This window comes from Misgurnus anguillicaudatus, chromosome 2, assembly GCF_027580225.2.
Source record: "Misgurnus anguillicaudatus chromosome 2, ASM2758022v2, whole genome shotgun sequence".
Taxonomy (NCBI): Eukaryota; Metazoa; Chordata; class Actinopteri; order Cypriniformes; family Cobitidae; genus Misgurnus; species Misgurnus anguillicaudatus.
In genome coordinates, this window is record NC_073338.2 from 8,640,338 (window position 1) to 8,661,016 (window position 20,679).

The 20,679-nt window shown below is 38.7% G+C and overlaps 1 protein-coding gene across 1 annotated transcript in view; it reads left to right on the top strand.

Annotated features, from left to right (window-relative positions):
• The window catches only part of LOC129443307 (CD48 antigen-like), a 36,619-nt gene extending 18,791 nt beyond the window's left edge, over nt 1-17,828 (top strand). The window contains exons 2-5 of the mRNA XM_073857992.1: nt 12,465-12,776; nt 13,161-13,415; nt 13,566-13,682; nt 17,752-17,828. Of these exons, the coding sequence (XP_073714093.1) occupies nt 12,465-12,776; nt 13,161-13,415; nt 13,566-13,682; nt 17,752-17,828 (761 nt within the window). The remainder of the gene's footprint in view (nt 1-12,464; nt 12,777-13,160; nt 13,416-13,565; nt 13,683-17,751) is intronic.
• The last annotated feature ends 2,851 nt before the right edge of the window (nt 17,829-20,679 follow it).

Here is a 20,679-nt window from a genome sequence, read left to right on the forward strand (position 1 = left end):
ACTCGCATGGGGGTTTGTGGGCTTCACTTAACGCGAGAGCTTGTAGAGAGAGGATTTTTTCTTGCACACACATGAGGTTGGCAGTTACATGGATCGGGCGGATGACGTGACGAAAAATTATATTTTTAAATTCGGTCGACTGCTTGTTATTAGCTGTGTCCTTCTAAGCATGCGACCTCTCTGCCTTTCATAGTGGCAGCCATTTATACATATCTATGGTGGCAGCCACAGAAGTTCAAGAAGATAACTGAAATGAGACGGTCTAGCCTTCGGAGGACCCACAATTTGCGTCACCTGCTGCACACGCCCCCAGTGGCGCCCACCGCGCCTGTCAGCAGAAAACAGCGGAGACATTTCTGACTTATTAAAATAAATATGTAATCAGAAAAATTTTTATTTATTTTAGAACCTATGACACATTGATGTAGATTAATCTATTCAACAGCATATAAAATAATCAACCTAGAAATATACGCAACATAAACAGAATAATATTAACACAAAACATAACTTATAATACTAAAACAGTGACAAGAAAAAGTTTTCTAATAAATACACACTTTTATTTAATAAAGCTTTTAATTGTTTGGGATATCCTCAGCTTTTAAGGATCCATTCGTTCTATCATTAACAGCACGGAGAAATGAGGATGCATTTTGACACAGCTCTTATCAACGCCGGCGAAGGGTACGTGACAAACTCAAAAAATGAGAATTAAAAACAAAGGAAATAGAAGGTCAGAAAAGGGTTGCCTGGAATAAGTTTTACAAAGTGGTAAATCAGGAGTGCAGGCTATGAAATTTGTGCGTTTCATTTGGGCTATTTATTTATTTATTTTTGTCCCTGTGCGTAAATCGGAGACGGAGTTCACTGCTGATATTCTAGAGCTTTCTAGTCTCGCGGCTGTCATCAGCAGCGTCTTGCATCGCCCAGTCAGCGGATGGCGGGCGGGTGCGGTTTTGAAAACTGGTCGGATGGATGGTGGACGGATGATGAGTTTTGTTATGCGGTTGCGAATGAAATAATAGTCCATCCGCGCATCTCTAACATGGACTTAATGCACACATGGACTTAATGCGTGTGTCTTGGACTCATAGCATCTGAAATAAATCCAGCATATAAGCAGCTGCGCTTCTCTCTGTCTCACGTACACACGCTCTCGCATCTGTCCGAAGTCTGAACATAAACTAAAGTAGTAATCCTTATGTATTTGTTCAGTTTTATGCGTTTCATGCAAGCTGAGGGAAACTATTCTTTTGTTTAAAATATAACCCGCTGCATCTTTGCGCCTCCCTCACTATCGCGCACGTGCAGTGAGCTGCGCTCTGTCCAAAGTCAGATCACTGGTAATCCTGTTTATGATATGCATTTCAAGGATTTGTAGCAATACATCCCTCGTGTTTAAAATATGATCGCTTTCTGCTGGACAGATGTTTTTAAAGGCATCTCTGAGAGTTTTTTTCCTCGCTTGGCAAGCCGACCAGACAGACGTGAAATGGGGGCGTGGCAGCATCGACGATCCCATTTTTTAATTCGCAGTTCGAAGCTTTGACTTAATTTCGATCGATTTCGATTTAAAATCGAAATCGTGACACCCTTACTAGTAAGGCATAAATAGGTTAGCTTTGAATGAATATATTAAAAGTGGAGCAGGGGTGTAGAAGACTAACTGAAAAAATAAACACAAAACCCCTCGACAACCACTTTAAATATTTATTAACAGCAGTAAATACTATCAAGAAAAGTATATGATTTTTACTCTCAACTTGTCTATGCAGATTGTATTTTATATGCTTGATCATGGTTTCTGTTAAAAGTGATTTAAGACTTTTAATGACAAATGTCGAGAGGGAATTATTGTTGTCCAAGTAGCCTACATTAAAATGATGCTCGAACCTCTTAGCTGGCGGGTTTCCTTTGATTTCGTGTGCATTCAGGTATGCGCTATGAATTTCTCTCCGCACGCAATTTATATCTCTTCAGTCACTTCCATGCACACATAAAAAATTATATTCAACCTGCCAAAGTGGCTAGTGGGATTGGCTGTCTTACCCGCCACAGCCGAAATCTACCCGCATTTGGCGGGTGTTAATGGGAAGCCCTGCTAGTAAGTGTGGATTAAGAATGTTTAAAATCTCTAGCCTGGTGGTCAGGACATGAATGGATCAAATCAGCAGATTTGCAAAGGTTTATTTATCTCCACATATAAATTAAAATTAGCAGGGTAACTGTGCAGTATACCACATCATATAGCCAATGTCCTATGTGATTTCCATATAGACGAGAGTATTCGACGACAATAAACGTCTGCAATAAATATCCCACCTATTATTTCTCAAAACTTTGATTATTCCGCATATGATTTGAATATTAGACGAGAGAATTTATATAACGGCAATGGACGTCTCATATAAATATCCACATAGGCTATAACTTAACATAACAGCATAATAAAATAAATAAAAAGAGAAAGAAGCAGGATTGACATGTAAATTGTATTATTATTACCGGAAAAACAGCAATATTACTGAAATAAACTCTGAGGTAGGCTAAATGCGCCAAACACTGTTAACCGCAAGTTTAAATAAAAGTGGATAAAACATTATTATATTTTTGTCAAATTAAGCTTTATATGACAAAAATGATATTTAAAGGGATACTTCACCGATTTAGCATTCAGCTTTGTATCTGTAGAAACCCGGCAGTATAACTGAATGACCATGTTTCCCTCCATCATTTCCCCCAGAGAGGAGAGATATCTGCATTTTGGTTCTGCGAAAAAGTCCTCCGATGATGCAAAAATCGTCATATTACATCATCGGAGGACTTTTTTGCAGAACCAAAATGCAGATATCTCTCCTCTCAGGGGGAAATGAGGGAGGGAAACATGGTCATTCAGTAATACTGCCAGGTTTCTACAGATACAAAGCTGAATGCTAAATCGGTGAAGTATCCCTTTAAAGGAAATGTATTCTTACAGTTATTCAAAGATGCACAAATTATTCCATATAGCCTATTATTTCCTGCACGTTTGTCTCTGGCCGCGTTCTGTTATGTTATAGCTGATTGACAGGTGCGCCTCGTCTTTCAAACAGGTATAATTATAACCTTTATAATAATAGAGTAAACTTTATAGTTGCTTCCACTGTGTTTGTTTGATATGAATAACACGCGTCGGCAAAATATTATTATTTGAAAATAATTTTTATTTATTATTTGCAAATTCTTATTTGAATAGATTTTTATTGCTGCTTCCACAGAAATCAGGGTGTATTTTACAAACTATTGTTTTACCAGTGCTTATGTGTATTTAAATGCCTGAAATCTAAAATGAACATTATAAGGTTGAAAACACTATTGTGTTGATATAGTATGACAGCGCTGAGCTCTTCCGTCTGGCTCAGCGTCAACCAACGCGAAAGACGTTTGAATCTGGCAGTAATGTCACGTCACTGAACATTCAAAATCCCGTATGGGGATAAGGTTAAATTATTATTTAACTCAAAAGGATGAACATTTTATTTGTAACCATGAATACAAAAATAAAACAGAGGGGGCACAAATCAGATCTGAGGGGGCAATGCCCCCTTTTGCCCCCTCGTGGCGCCGGGCCTGCGTGGGGGGCATGTGGTAGTGAGCTACATAAAGTTATGGTTCATCTCTTTAAAAGGAGGGATTTAAATAAAGATTAACATTCACAACGTTAAAGGTCGGCAAACTGGACTGAAGCAGAGATCAGGGAGCTTGTCACTATCCACGCTGAAGCAGAAATCATTTAGCAGAATAAAAGTTCTAGTGCATCCGGCGCTTACACAATATGTCGTTCAGCTCTTTAAAATGGGGGTTTAAATGAACATTCACATTCACAATGAGAAATGTCTGCAAACTGAACTAGGACAGAGTTCAGGGAGTTTCAAATATCCATTTTGAAATTGGGTTAATTCATGTAGATACTAGGACAGCGCATCACGCATTCCATTATAGTCTTATCATAAACAAAAATGCAGTCTTCTGCAGAGAGAAATAACCAATAATAACAAACCTTCAGACACTGTGGATAAAACCTATCAACGGATTTATTGCGTTCTGTAAAAAAGGAGGAGTGGCGTTTTTTAGTGCATTTTGGGAAAAAGGGAGAAAAGATGACAGAATAACACGGCGGATATTGGATTTTGCGTAAAATTAATTATTTACTTTTAAATACTGACCTGATATAATACTGATTTTGGCAGTAACTCATTTTTTTCAAAAATGGCGTTTATTGCGTTTTAGAACCAACTCTTCACATATATATATATAAAAAAAAAAAAATATATATATATATATATATATATATATATATATATATATATATATATATACCACAAAACCAGGTCATTTTGCATGTAACATAGAAGACTTATATTAAGTTTGTCCTTCACCTTTAGCCAGCCCAAACAGGTATGCATTTTATCCACACTAGTGCGAAAAGAGCAACCAAGGGCTACCCTTGCAGCTCTGTTCTGAACGATTTGTAATTTTTTCAGATGTTCCTGTCCAGCACTGGACCAAATTACTGGGCAGTACTGCAGATGTGACAGAACTAAAGCCTGGACAACTGTTTTCTTAACTAATGTTGGACAATATACTGAACATCTCCGGGAAACAGCAATGCATTTGGCCATTTTAGACACAATATGGTCAATCTGATCAACCCAAGAGAGCTGACTATCGAGCTTCACACCCAAGAGTTTAGTCTGACTCACTTGCTCTACCACAGATGTATCAATAAATACATTTAAATTACAAGGCATGCCAAGCATATGTTTCGTACCAAAGACTATACATTTAGTTTTAGATATATTGAGAGCTAATTTATTAAGTTTCACCCAATTTGTAATGGCATTAAGTTCACTCTGCAAGGTGCAATTTATGTCCGTTATTGTGGGCGATGCATAAAACATTGTAGCATCATCTGCATAGAGTACAACATTTGCTCTTGACACAGCATGGGACAGATCATTAACAAACACAGAAAACAACAATGGACCCAAACAGCTGCCCTGAGGAATACCACATGACAACTGTTTACAATCAGAAAAGCTCCCATTGAAAAATACCTGCTGACTTCTACCAGAGAGATAACTGCTTATCAATGATACAGATAGATGTAAAAACCCATAGCACTTAAGCTTAGACAGTAAAATGCCATGGTCAATAACATCAAAGGCTGCTGTGAAATCCAGCAGCACTGCACCCACAAGCTTTTTGTCATCCATAAAAGTTAACCACTGGTCTATCATTTCTACCAATGCAGTGTTAGTGGAGTGTCCTGGCTTATAAGCATGTTGTGAATTGGAGAGCAAATCATTTGGTACAAAGTACTGCATCATTTGATTAAAAAGTAACTTTTCAAATATTTTGCTCAATATAGGTAGAATGCTGATTGGTCTACAGTTTGATTCAGTGAGACCCAATCTATCATCTTTCACTAAAGGTATAATTTTGGACTGCTTCCAAATTTCCGGAAACACCCCACTTATCACAGATCTATTAAAAATATGACTAATAGGCTTGCATAAGATGTTAGCAACAGTTTTAAAAATTTTGCCATCCAAGTGATCTGTACCTGCAGTTTTTTCCTCTGGGAGAGAGAACAACATCCTTTCAACAGTTTCCTCTCTAACTGTACCAAATGTCAATGAACAAGATTTATTCCTCATAATGTTCTTCACATTACTACAGACCCGTCGCCAGACCTCAGTCTTAAGGGGGGCATATGAAATGCATGGGAGGGCACACTTATTATTAGCCTACAGTACGTATACTTATAATAATATATACTCTATTCGCGCAGCACGTAATCATCACGTTAAACAACCATCAGCAATATGACCAGATAGCCTAATAGCCTACACACCACATTACATATAGAAACAATTTTATGAATATCCATAAATCTATACAACATATTACATGTAACCCCAGAGACATCTCTCAAACATTGCATTTTAAAGCAGTCAACAGAGGGATATGCATTACCATGAGACACGTACACACACACACACTCACGCAGACTTTGAACCTACGGTACTGTGGAGGCAGCGCTGTCGTCTCTCCCTTCCCTCCTGTCAGTACAGCGGCAGGCGGCGTTTCTCCGAGCAGAAGCTCCTCATTAATAAAGTGTCCACTCGGAATTAAACTTGTGAGTGAGGTCCTTTTCAGAAGCAAGCTGAATCACCGCAGTGAACAAGTCCATATCTTCTGAATGTAGTAGTCTGTTAGGCCCGGGGTCGGGCTCCACGGTAGAGGTCTTCACGGGTCCACTTAGATCCGAAAACCCGAGGTCCGACCCGAGACCCGATCGGGTTCGGGTCTAAAAGTTTCACATGTGCCTCGGACACGGGTCGGGTACAACAATAGCGGCATCGGGTCTCGGGTAATTTAAAAATGAATGTGTTTTTTCTGAACGGACCCGAGAAGACCCGAACTCTCTCGCCTGTGTGCGTCAATGTCCTTTTCAAACCTCTCATCTGTTTACCAAGAGCGCTTGCGACATTGTGCGGTTGTCGGAAGGTTCATTTTCGTTGAGACAAACATGTCAGTCAATTATAAATGTACATTTTAGCGGTTACGTTGGTGTCGTCGTCAGATAACAAAGTAAAACCAATGGAGCAGCTCGCCAAATTGGTTGCAAGGCCACCAGAGTTTCTTTCTGTCTGACTGCTGCGCATCTTTTGGAGACTGTTGTTGGGCTTTTAACCATTTGCGGATAATATCCATCTTAAAGCAGTATAGCTAAGCGAAAACTCATCCAGTTTAAAAAAAGTGCGGTAACTGTTGAGCGGCTACACTGACGTAGGCTACGTGTCGTACGTAGCCTCGTGATAGGCTGTTGCAGTCTAGCTAGATTCCCATTAATCAAACAAAATCACACAATTGTTTTTTGTATTTTTAATGTTTTAATTATAAAGAATACAACATTAATGCAACACAAAATTAGCAACATTAATAATTTAAAATGACAGTATTTTTTTAAATACTGGGGGGGGCACAAGCATCCTTGAGGGCGGGCCCGGCCCCCTAAGGCCCGCCCATAGCGACGGGTGTGTATTATTACTACGGTGAATCCTCAGGGTATGATAACATACTAGATCTTAAAATTTCTGTTTTCTTTATAAAAAAGTCATTCAAATGATTTGCTATATCCAAAGGTTTAGTGATTATTTCTGCTGCTGTTTCCAAATACTTATTAGAACACTTTGGCTTTTTACACATTATTTCATTTATCACTTTCCACAATTGCTTGCTATTATTTGATGAGTTACTAATCTTTTGACTAAAATATATTTTCTTTTTTAGTCTATTTAGCTTTGTCACTTTATTTCTCAACATACAATAATACCTTTCATCCATATCACTTTTAGATTTTAGAATTTCAGCTTTGGCATTACCCCTTTCCCTCATAATAGATTTTAGCTCGGCATCTAACCAAGGAGCATTATTGCCTTTTATCGACCTTTTTCTAATTGGTGCATGTTTGTCAACTATTTTCACAAACCTATCCATGAAAATATGTAAAGAAGCATTAACATCCTCCTCGTCACAAACCGCAGACCAAGTGGACCTTTCAACATCTTCCACGAACGCATTAGAATCAAACGTTTTGTAAGACCTTCGATAGACAATCCTTGCACCAGATTTAGGCAATTTAGTTTTCTTTGTTGTGATGATTAAATTATGATCACTGCATCCTACTCCTACTGAGATGACATGTGAACACAACTCATACACATTTGTAAAAATGTGGTCAATGCATGTTGATTTGAATTTACCATTCAGAGAAATTCTTGTGGGTTGTGTTACAATCTGCTTAAGGTTAGAAGCATTAGTTATAGTGATCATCTTTTTACGTAAATATGTGATATAGTGAATTATCTGCACTATATCACATATAGTGCAGATAATTCAGTGCAAATTCAGAAATATGAGAGAATACACTGTTGTTGTTACACAAAGTTATGACTACAGAACACATGCCCGGGCATACCAGGCCGCCACAGATAAATCAATGTATTGGAAACATTGAGGTGGTCCAGGGTCACATATACAAAACTATATTATCAGTGGTGTAAAAAGATGTTATATACAGTAATGAACCGTTATGTTTTTATTACCATAGAATGAGCCGTTTTAAAGATGCAATTTGTATTATCTGCGCGCTAGATGGCGCCAGATCAAATCAATAACAATGGTGTTGTTTAATGAAACGCTGAAGCAGCGTGGAATTATGGGATTTGTAGTCTTTAACTCAACCGCTGATGGCCATCAATCAGATGCGAACGAGAAATCACATTGATGGATAAGGTAATCAAGTCTTATAAATGTTGCGTTTGATGACATTGCTTATTTCATTATTGAAGTTAATATGTGATGTTCAAAACGAAATTGTTAGTCATAGTATTAGTCCAAAGTTTACAGTATTAGTCCAATTTGATGGTAAACACAGCACAGAATTAAGTTTTCAACTTACAATCTACAATGATTTTTCACATAATGTATTGACAGTACAAATCTTATTGTGAAGTGTCTTAAAATGACCATTTATATTGCTGTACAATACCTCTTGATGTCCATATCGTCCGCGGGAAGACGCGCTGATTACAATCTACAACTAATGTTGTGATCAATATAATAGCATACAGTTTTTGAAGGGTTATGAATCAAAACAACTCACCATTTGCGTAAAACACAAGCAGGATCAGAAACTCGGACTAGTTAAATGTTGTCGTAAAGCTCTTTTTATCCAGATAATGCGACAACAAATTGATCCTCATTCTTTCTCTCGTTTTGTTCCAAACTCTGTCAATGTTTTGAATGGAAATTTTCTCACGATTTACAAGTAGTTGAAAACATTACAGATATTGATAGTAATCAGCTGGACAAAATATATAACACTGGCCTAGTGGTTTTTGGACATTTTACTGCAAATATCTTACAAATTGCACCTTTAACTACATACCCCGCAGGCCCCTCTAAGAAGTTACTACCGTGTTAAGATACAAGAGCACAAACCTCTACCTGCAAACCTCTTGCATACATACAAGAGCGCAAACCTCTACTCTCAAGGGTTTTCCTTGGCACAAAGCTGGATGCGCACTCTTATATGCCCTAAGCTCTTTATGAACTTCTCTCCACTCTCAACCAGACAGTGTGCAAACACTTCAAATGTCTTCAATGCAAACACAAAACTTTCCCTTTTCACAAGTATGGGTGTGTGTTCAGATTGCGTCCCATGTCATCATGTCAGTTATAGCCTAGTGGTTAGAGAGTCGACTTGTGACTCAACTTGGACTGGAGACCCAAATTTGATGACTTGTGACTCTACATAATTAAAGACTTAAGACTCAACTAAGACTTTGACAGCAATGACTTCAAACTTGACTTGGACTTGAGCCCTGTGACTCGGAAAGACTTCATAATCAGATCAGAGTCCTGCAAGCTTCGCACTTGACAGCGTGATGTGCTTTAATTTGTATTTTTAATCACCTCACTGAGGCCTGTTTTTGTTAGACCTCTACTGCTTGGTTCAGTCAGTCACATTTTTAATTGCATGTGCATTTCATTTTATTTAAACCTCTATTAAATGAATCCATAATCGAGATTTAAATCTGGGTTTAAAATTAGGGTGCAACTGGACAAAAGTTAATCTTAAATACAACTTAAATCCATGATCAAAATGATGGGTTACATGTTAACCTCCTTTTTAAAAACAAGGTTTAAAGTTTGGTGCAACAGAATTATTAGATAAATCCTTACAAACTGGCAGCTAAAAATTACACATTAGGCAAGTGGCAATATGATCCTTTAAAATTTCTTTCACCAAAAGATCGTTGTGTATGTAACTATTAACTCAATCCCCACCAGCCGTTTTTTTGAAAAGTTACCCACCAGCATTTTTGGTGATTTTCACAAAAGTTTCACAAAATGCCTTTCAGGAAAATTTTCTTCTAAAAAATATATAAACATACAAATATATCAAATGAAAAAACAGACCCTCTGCTTTCAAATAAACAATAAACAAACAAAAAACAAAATGGTGAAAACCTATCTATATATTTTTCTCTGCTTATAAACTCTTAAATATGGGTATTTTTCTTTAAAAATATTTTTTTAATCAAAAGGCTGAAATAATTGCATTGGTGTGAAGAAATTTTGTTAGAGATTGATTCAGAATGATTATCAAAACATACACAGAGTTTAAAATTTGTAAATAACGTTTTGGCTTCAGTTTTTCATAAATCATGTAAGTGGATAATCGCGGTATTGCAGATTAACTCTTTCCCCGCCATTGACGAGATATCTCATCAATCAACAGAAAACGCTTCCCCGCCAATGACGAGTATTTCCGTCTTTCCGCAATACCGCTATTATTCCTTCCGCAACTTTTTAAAACCGGAAGTATTGCCCTCTGGCAAGCTGCTGCATGTCCGTGTCTTTTTTAAAGATCGCTCTGAATGGGATCTCTATGAAAAGTCCGTCACAAAAATGGAATTATCTCTGCTTTTTGCTCAAAATGTGGTGTTTTTGCAGAAACCTACCCATATTCAAAAGCTGATTACAAAAGAACTACTCAAGGTAGGATGAAACCTTTTTTTTTTTTTTGAAAGCAGAGGGTCTGTTCTTTCATTTGATATATTGTATCTTTATATATTTGAAGAAGAACATTTTCTGAAAGGCATTAAACTTTTGTGAAAATCATTAAAAACGCTGGCGCTGGCTGGCAACTTTTTTAAAAAACGCTGGCGGTGAAAGAGTTAACATAAACATTTTTCAGAAACACGTTTTTTATGCAAATGTTTTCTCTCAATTGATGATATAACTTGTCAATGGGAGGGAAAGAGTTAAGTATAATACATTTTTCTCACTTTTTCACTTTCATGTCACTTTCATTTCTTTCAGGATAAACTAACAAATTTAAGCCTTGTAAATCCAGTCTGCAGAGCATAGCCCCTCAATTTAGCAATAAGCTGCACATTATAAACTTAACATTTAAATAACATTCATCAACACTTAAACATTTGTTTACACATTTTGAGAATCTGAATATTGAATATGTCGCTTTTTTTTCGGCAATCATATACAGCCAGTGTCACGTCACTTGATATGTTGTCATAGACATAGGAATGAAAATCATTCAAAAATTACAGCAAAGTTAAACATATTCTACATGCCTTCCTGATACAAACAAAGCTGCCAACTCTCAAACTTTTGCTGTGTGACACACGGTTTTGCCTGTTTTTACATGCACTCACGCCACACATTCAATTACATATGCAGAAAAACTGAATCTTGGGCCGAGACTTCAAAATCCTCGATGGTACTAGATGGCGTTGATGGCGTCTGTAGCTAGCTGCACCCTGAGGGTAGTGACAGAAGAAGAGATACCCCACAAAAGACAATGAGAGAAGTCTATTCAGGGGCAGACTGGCCATCTGGAGCACTGGGACGTTTACCGGTCTGGCCTGGCGGTCGATCTTGCCTGCCGTGCAGTCAGCTCAGGTTGACGTGATATGGACCGTTTCTCAAACCGAAAGCTGCAGCCTACGAAGGTCGCAAATGCAGACTGCGTTATCAAGCCTGGTTTATTTAAGTTGACCGAGCATTACATTCACAAGTCATACGCATATTACAACAATTTACAATTGATTAAGAATAATAGTAAACTTTATTAGGATTTTTTAACATGTAACAGTTTATTTGGAATGTTCGAGGATCATATTATTCAAAAATATTGTTTACCAAGCCATGTTATTTTTTATTTGCTAAAGAAAATAAAAGAGGAGTCACTAGGAGAAGACACACAACAGCAGGTGTTTCTAAACCTCTTGTAACCCTTCATTTTTTGTCTACTAGTTCTTTTCAGTGTACTTTGGCTTGTAAGCTGGGATTTAACACCCACAGGAGCATCAGCTCTGCTTATTTGTGACCCTGAACTAATTTGCGCTGCTCTTAGTAAATTATTGGTCATTATGGAATACTTAACATTTGCGCCCGTGTTATTTAATTTATGCATTTTTAGTAAATAACCCGCAGATATTACCTCGGCAACATCAAATTAATTCCAATTCTCTGATATCTGAGCCACCAACTTGTGTTGCTGCGTGCAAGTATGTATAAATTAATATTAATTTGATATGATCATTAATACTGATACACTAATTTGGGCAAAGAGCACTAACTTAAGACTTGAATCTTAAAATTGATGACTTGCAACTTGACTTGGACTTGCCTGTCTTGACTCGGGACTTGACTAAAAATGCAAAAATTTGAGACTTTAGTTTGTTTTTTGAAAATTAAATAAAAACATGATTATGCATGTTCATACACCTATAAACATGACAATGCTGAATGTTATTGATGATAAATGGGTTTATGAAAAATATAACCAGCAATTACTAATCTGTGATTCTTTCTCACCTCAGGGTCCAGAGCTGAAGACACTGTGTTTGTGGAGACAGAAGCTTCTGTTCAACTGAATATACAGAGAGATAAACTACCTGATGAGTTTGAAGAGATATTCTGGCAGAATGAAAAATCAGACACTTTAGTGAAATATTATAATAAATTTAAAGCAGTATATTATTACAATGCCTTTAAGGACAGAGTGGAGTTTAATACTACACGTTTCTCTCTAACACTGAAGAACATGAAGAAGACAGACAGTGGAGTTTATACGGCAAGAATAACTGGAAAAATAAATAGAGATGTTGCAGTACACAGAGTATCTGTTATAGGTGAGTGTGAGAGCTGATTAATGACATGAAATGTAGATTTGTTGGGGGGTTTGCAGTCTCACAGCATTTAGTATTCAGCACCAAATATACAATACAATACAAATAGTTTTTATCATCACTTTTGGTTATTGTTGTGTGGTGATGTTTAAACTTCAGCTTAATTTAATTCATTTAATAACAATTGAATTGTACTACACTATATATAATGTAAACATAGCTTCACTTCATACCACTTCTTTCCACATCAAATTCTGATTTCACGTGACATAAATTTTAACAGTGTATTTCTGTTAGTGGATACAAAAGGTTGCTATTTCTGCAGTTCATTAGTTCATTCTGTGTTGTGCATCTTTGTGGGTTTATATTCTTGCATGTGTGTTTCAGATGCAGTGAAGACTCCTGAGCTGACTGTCATCTTTAACCCGAGCAGTGACTCCTGTACTGTAAACGTCACATGTAGAGCTCATGACCTCACACTTCACTCCACTTATAATAATGATAAGTGCCCTCCAGAGAAAGTGACATCACATGAGAAGTTCACTCTCATCCTGATCTGTAGTAATGAAACCATCATCTGTAACCATAGCAACCCTATCAGCTGGAAAACAGACAGAATAGACATTAAACAGCTTTGTAAAGGTAAATGATTGCTCCTAGACTACGCACACAAACATACACAGCGCAATGCTTTTAATAAAGATGCAACAATAGCAGAAATCCAGCAGAATTCTCGTCCTAAGGTTTACTAAACTTTTAAGTACCACTCGTTTGAATTGACTGTTGTTACAGCTCATCCAGAGAATACAGGACCAGAAAAACATATCATCTGGATGGTGGTCTGTGTAGTTGTGGTGGTGGTTTTGGTGATTATTTCTGGCTCTTTCTACTGCTGGAAAAGAAATAAAGGTATATATTATTCTATACATTTAACATTGAAGCACTCACTACAAATCATACACAACTATAAACTTTCTATTTACCACCCATTCTTTTCAATATACACATTTATATTTAGGCATTTGGCAAACGCATGCATCTCATCAACTTGATAACAATACAATAGTAACAGCAATACTTGATAACAATATAATGATTGTGTTGCCTAAAAGATGAAACCACGACTTTGCTGCAGACATTGTTAATGGTTACACTATCAGTTGAGCTACAGAAAGACTTTGTGCATTTACAACTTTTTTATATAAAGGGCTTAATGGAGACATTGGTTTGCTGCTAATATGATATGATATAAGGCAGAAACAATAGATTTTCTTTCAGAGAAGTAAAGGATGTGTAAAGATTCTTTGAGGCAAAAATAGAGTAACGCGAGTAACCAACTAATTTAAATTTCACTAATTGTAACTGCATTACTTGATTTAAAAAAATACTTTGTTACATGCTTGTTACCGCTAAAAGTAGTGGAATTACATTAACGGAATTACTTTGTAATGTGTTACTCCCGTCACTGTTTTTAACACAACTTGTGTTGGCCCTTTCATTAATTTTAACATGAAATAACGGCTAAAATGGCATGACACACACAATGTGTAAACAATTAACACATAATTTTTTGCAGTAAAGATATTTTGATAAATCGGATATTTTGATAAACCACACAGTTTACGGTACTCACTGAGTTCCATGGTATAATTTTTTAAAAATAATTAATCAAAATATATCATCTTGCCAAATGCATATATAAATGTAGTTCTTATGCAACCTTATTTACTCTTTGAAATAATTATGCAGTTAGCTTAGGTGTGTTTTATTTTGTTGTATGTTGTTTTGTAGTTCATTTTTCTATTTTTATTTATTGCTATAGTGTGTTGTGTGTATGACTGTGTATTGCAGCTTTCAGTCCAAAACAAATTTCATGAAAAGGACAATAAAGTATAGTCTACTTATCAACTGCATTATCTTGTGTTGACATGTATCTCTGATGACTTGTGGATCAGTTAATCATGGGTTACTTTTCATTTTTAGATGAACTATTGCTTTATATCTTCAGTAGTTAATAATGTGATAAATCATCTAAATAAGATCCACTTTCTGGCCCCAGCAAAGATGATGATAATGCAAAATAGTAAATTAATGTTTACTCTGAGAAGATAATCTGATACTTTAGCAAACAAAATAATCAATCAGATTGGCTGTGGTGTGAAAAAAAACAGCAGATTCACAGCTCAAACATAACGCTTAGGTTACTCACGTAACCCTGGTTCCCTGAAATAACGGGAACGAAGCATTGCGTCAGTTGCTGACGCTATGCGGGAAACTCCTGTTTACTCCGCGATTGAAGCCTATTGGTTAACGTCTGTACAAAGTACAGACCAATGACGTTTGAACGTCAAGCGTCAAGAGCTCATTATTATTCGACTGAAGCGCGCAGCCGAATAACACTCGCTGCGTAGACGTTTGTAGCACGGCAAGAGACGCAATGCTTCGTTCCCGTTATTTCAGGGAACCGGGGTAACGTGAGTAACCTAAGCGTTCCCTTTCAATACGGTTCACTTCGCATTGCGTCAGTTGCTGACGCTATGGGGGAACGTAATCCCATCACGCCGTGCATACACAACGTACTGAAGTGCCCTATACCCGGCATATTCACAGCTTTAAAGCAAAAGTGTAAGCACCATATAAAATGTTGACGTGCATACGGTGGGGTTTTAAATGCACCGGGGGCACATAACATAGCACAAGATGGCAAGTTACCGAGCGTGCCGCGGGTGTGCGAGATAAGAAAATTCAGAGTCACGTTGGTGAGCTCGCTGAGCGCACCGTGGTGTACACATAAAACGCATGAGCGTGCATGATTGAGCCGAGAGAACCTGCGCTCGTAGGGCAGGGACGTCTAAGCTGTACAATCTGACAAACGTAGACGGCGAAGACCAGCCGGCCGCGTAGCAGATATCAAATATAAATACCCCTGTAGACCAAGTCCATGATGAAGCCAAACTCGCACAGAGTGGGCTCTAACCTATAGGACATAGCTCATAGAGGGGCGTGAGCCAGTGCGATGGTTTCAACGATCCATGTAAATAACCACTGTAAGCAACAGACATACATAGTGAGTGATCTGCGAAGCTCACGAACGGCCGATCTGACTATAATATGCGGCAGAACGGTTCGTAGCGTGGGATTATACAGATACCACAATAGTGTGAACCCAGGTGCGCCCTCGAGCGCATCGGGATGCATATAGGTAGTATTAAAGTGCACAGATCGCTGAGCTTTCCAAGCGCGCCGTAAATGTGTATTGACTATAAATTGCACGGGCACAGGTGAACACTTGAGTACATCGTGAATGCATATAGATGAATCAGAGTGTTATAATGCACAGGCCGGCAAGATTCTCGAGCGCGCCATCTTGTGTTCTGATAATAAATTGTGCGCACAGGGGTGAACCCTTCAGTGCACCGTGAATGCGTATAGATAAATCAGTGCACAGAACGTGCCGTGAATGTGTACAGATATGATTGATGAACGTAACGGTGGGCCCCCAACGCACCGTGATTGTACACAGATGAACAACAATGTATGTATGTGTCACAAAGCATAACACAGCCATGTATACAGATGAGCTTTTCTGAGCGCATCTTTAGTGTATGCCGAAATGTTATAGCGTGCATATGTGAGCTTATAAGCGCACAGTGGACGCATATAATTAAAACCCATATCGTGCATACAGGTGAGCTTACGGGCGCACCTTTAATGCAACAAACCTCAGTAGTGTGCGAAGCAGGGATGTCGAAGCTGTAAACTGACAACGTGGACGGCGGGGAGCAGCCGGCCGTGTCACAAATGTCAAATGAGAAACCTCTAAGACCATGTCCGAGGAGCTAATCCATACATGGAGTAGACTAACCACGAGTGAGCATCATTGTCACGGGAGGTGATAACGTCAATGATCCATAAATAACCTGTATTGACAGGTGCGCTAGTGAGTGATCTGTGACGCAGATGAACAGCTGATCGTCTGATGTACGTCAGACGTATCTGTTATACAGGACCTTGGACAGTTCCAGAGCGCTGCGCCTCTGGCACCGTCCGCATCTGAGAAATGACAGGCTTATGAATAAAGTGAATGGTCGATCGTAAGAGCGTGGTTTGCTGTTATCACCGCCACATAGATAGGTAGGGGAAGAGAGCAGCCGTGCACAAGCCTCTGTATTGAGGAGAAAAGTGTTCCACCCACCCCGCGGGGGGTTTAGACTTTTCGCTGTCACTAGGCAGAATAGATCAGACTTTGCATAAGGACGCCTCGCGAAAGGGGTCCGAGCAGCTCGTGTCAACGTGTCATAAGGCACGTAATGTAGGTCACAATCTCCGCACGCCCATCGTAACAGGTTAATATGTCTGCATCTTGGTAGTTTAAGCACGAGATGCATATCACTCTGATTGAACATAGCTTATAAAGCGATGCAATGAGTTTATAAAGCAGATGACTCGTCAGCTTGTACAGGGGCGAGATCTCAGTCTGGTTCGGTAAATAATGGAACCACCGTAGTTTGCCCGACCGCATTATGACAATAACACAGTCGAGAGTGCTGCAGTGCTAAAATACATATCTCATCCCCTTAATGGACCGTATGTACAGTACAAGGTGATTGATATGAGACAAACAGGCATTCCACAAGCGAAGGCTGATTGCCGTCGTAAAGCGTGTTCAACCCACAGCAGATGCTGGCGAACTCATAATGATAGCACTTCATGCAGCCGTGTGTAACTTAAAGCATGAGCTTCCAGGCCGTCAGCTCGGGGCGGGACCTTTAATCAGTCAAACTGAAGTGGTCTTATGAACAGAATGCCACGATATTCAGCTTTCTGGGGCTCGTTAGAGGGGTACGTGAGCCCGTCTTAAACGAGATGCCGCGCGTCTGACTGTGCTTTGAGCTCGCTTTTCGAGCGTCATAAACGAAACTTATTGTGGCAGGTAGCAAGCTCACTTGAGGTTGATATTGCCCTTAATATCTCCCAGTATTGGAGCGGAGCGGAGGTGTGAGCGTCTTCGGATCTGCTGATATAAATCAGCTATATGGCCGAAAAACGTCATAAACCGATTGGCTGTAAGCCTTTGAGTGGCCGTCCGGAGAGGGCGCGATTTAAACGCTTGGAGCCACGAAAAAGTCTGAGGCTGCCATCTCTCTAGGAAGAGAGAATAACAGCCGTAAGACCGTGCTCGTTTGCGCCGTCAGTATCGTAGCGGAGAAACTGAGGTGGGCTGCGAGTGAATTTGGCAGAAAGGTGTTAGAGACACCGTACAGCTGTGGGGTGTCAATACACAGTATATGGCCAAACCGGGGTTTTTTCCGCAAGCGTTGATACAATTATGGGCAGCGGGCCGTGTGTGCGTATTACTGACTGCTTGTCAGTAAGGCGAAAAAGGGTTTAGAGACACCGTACAGCCGTGGGGTGTCAATACACAGTATAGTAAGCACGGAAATTGCTCTTAGAGGAATTCAATACCGTTCGCCACTATAGTGGGATTTTTACTTTACTTGAGTACAATTATAAATCAATACTTTTACTTTTACTTTTACTTAATTACATTTTTTAAAGAAAAAAAGTACTTTTTACTCCTTACAATTTTATTTACAGTCAAAAAGTACTTCTATTTTAGAGATCTATTTTCCCTTGCTCTACCAAACAAATTAAATTGCGCTGATGGCCAGTTTAATTTAAATGTTATTTATTCTGGAGTCTTTGGACCACACTAAGGAATTGGCCAACAGTTCATCTGATAATGAAGATTTTTTTGCTTCTTTGAAACCGACAACACATGAAGTGAGACACGTTCCCTGCTGTTTGCAGCCTCTCTATCAAGACTAATACCTTGTTCACACTGGCAGTCCAAATCTGATTTTGGTGCATATCCAATTTGACAGACTCACTGTCCACATTGTGTATCACAACTATTCAGATCTGATCTGTGCGTCCTGTAGCCGTTTTCCGGATTATCTGCACTGTTTCTATCAGGGGCGGAGTGGGACCCAAAAATCTAGATCTGATCTGTGCGTCCTGTAGGCGTTTTCCGGAGTGGGACCCAAAAATCTAACGGGAAATTTTTATAGACCACCAGCCCTCTGTGGTCAAAAAAAAAGAAAAAAAAAGAAAATGGTTCCCTGTAAATAAGCAAATGCCGAAATCTAAAATTACAATAAAATGACTGCACAACAACATGTACCAAGTGTAATAATTATTATTTAAAAGATCTTAAAGTCAACAAAAGTTCCCTAGTTTTAGGTAAGCTAAAGCTTAATTTGGTTGCAAAGCAGTTGCTTATAAAATTATTAAGCCTGTTTGGAAAGAGATGTTTAATGTGACAAAATGTCAGTCATCGTGTGATAACGAAAATATTTAGATTAGACTAACTTGCATGTTCTGAGCAGGTGTTGTCAGTGAACAGGCTGTTAAACTGTTGGCTAAGTTACATACACTCATGAAAAACTGATGCTGATTTTCTGGGAAACATTCTCTAACAGCAGTCAAGTTGTCATTGTTTGTGTCAAAGTTGTGCATTTGTTGTAACATTAAAACAGGAGATCAGACTTACTCTGTGCTGCTTAAAGTGATGCTCGGAGCTCCATTCCTCTGTGGGTGTGTGAGGCTTTTTTATTGGTTGTTGCGCTAAATCTTACCCAGATACAACAGTGCTATTTTCCGATTGGCTGTTATGTGGCCTCTTTCTTTTTTTTTGATTGACTGATAAGCGGCACGTTCGACTAGAACTCCAGGGGAGACGGGCTTGATAGAGAGAACGGTGCGGCCAGATACGGTACATTTTGAGCGCTGCAGGATATTAAATATATGATAAATAGTTTTTAGTGTGGCGGGAGTGCATGACTAAAGACTGAAAGCACGGCTATTATCAGACCGGCTCTTGCAGCCTCAAAACACTACCGTCCCACCGGGAAAAGTCCCGGCTCTCCCGATTGCCACTCCGCCACTGGTTTCTATGGCAATGACGTCTCGCTGGCACAACAATCTGCCTCGACGTCTAACGTGTTTTAGGTGGCGTGACAGCATGACGTTACCAAAAAGCTACACAAGTGCGATCAGGGCGGTCAGACTGAAATGGATTTCTGGAAATGCGATTTGAAAAGGATTTCAAACCACCTCTGGATGTAGCCTGAAACGGATTAGAAATAAAACAGATTTCATGTTGTTTTTAGCCGTTCACACGTTCTAAATGTGATTGGATTCCTATCGGATATGCACCAAAATTGGATTTGAACTGACAATGTGCACAAGGTCTAATACACCTCTTCCTGCATCGGCTGCCTGTGAGAGGCTTGATAGAGCTTGAAAGTTAAATTTCGAGGTTTAAACAATTTTGAGTAGCATGTTGCATACTGAAATTAGCAACCTGGTCTCACGAATTTCCGTGTTATAGTCACAGAATGTTTTGCTCATTTATTTGTGTCATTGTCACAGATCTCCGCATTCTGTCTGTAGTCTGTACTACGGACTTTCTTTTCCGTTTCCAAAAATGGTTTAAAAAAAGGAAAAACTATTGAGTAACCAATACGTGAAACTGACACAGAAAAGAAAGTCCATGGTACAGCAACGGAAATATGCGGAGATCCGTGACAATGACACGGATGAATGAGCAAAAAATTCTATACCACAGAACTTTGTGAGATCATGTTGGAAATTAGGTTTTAGTCTTATAGTTTGATAATGAAATACAATTAACTCATTCACCGCCATTGACGAGTTATCTCGTCATTTATGAGTTTATATTTAACTAATAAGTATGCCTTTCTGGACGAATTTCAAAGTGAAAGTGTAATACCGCTTTTATCCACCAGATGGCGCCAAAACGAACTTATCAAAAACGGAAGTTAAAAAAATATAACGTTTTATTTTAACTCTCTTTATGTTTGATAGTCATTCTGAGTCTGAT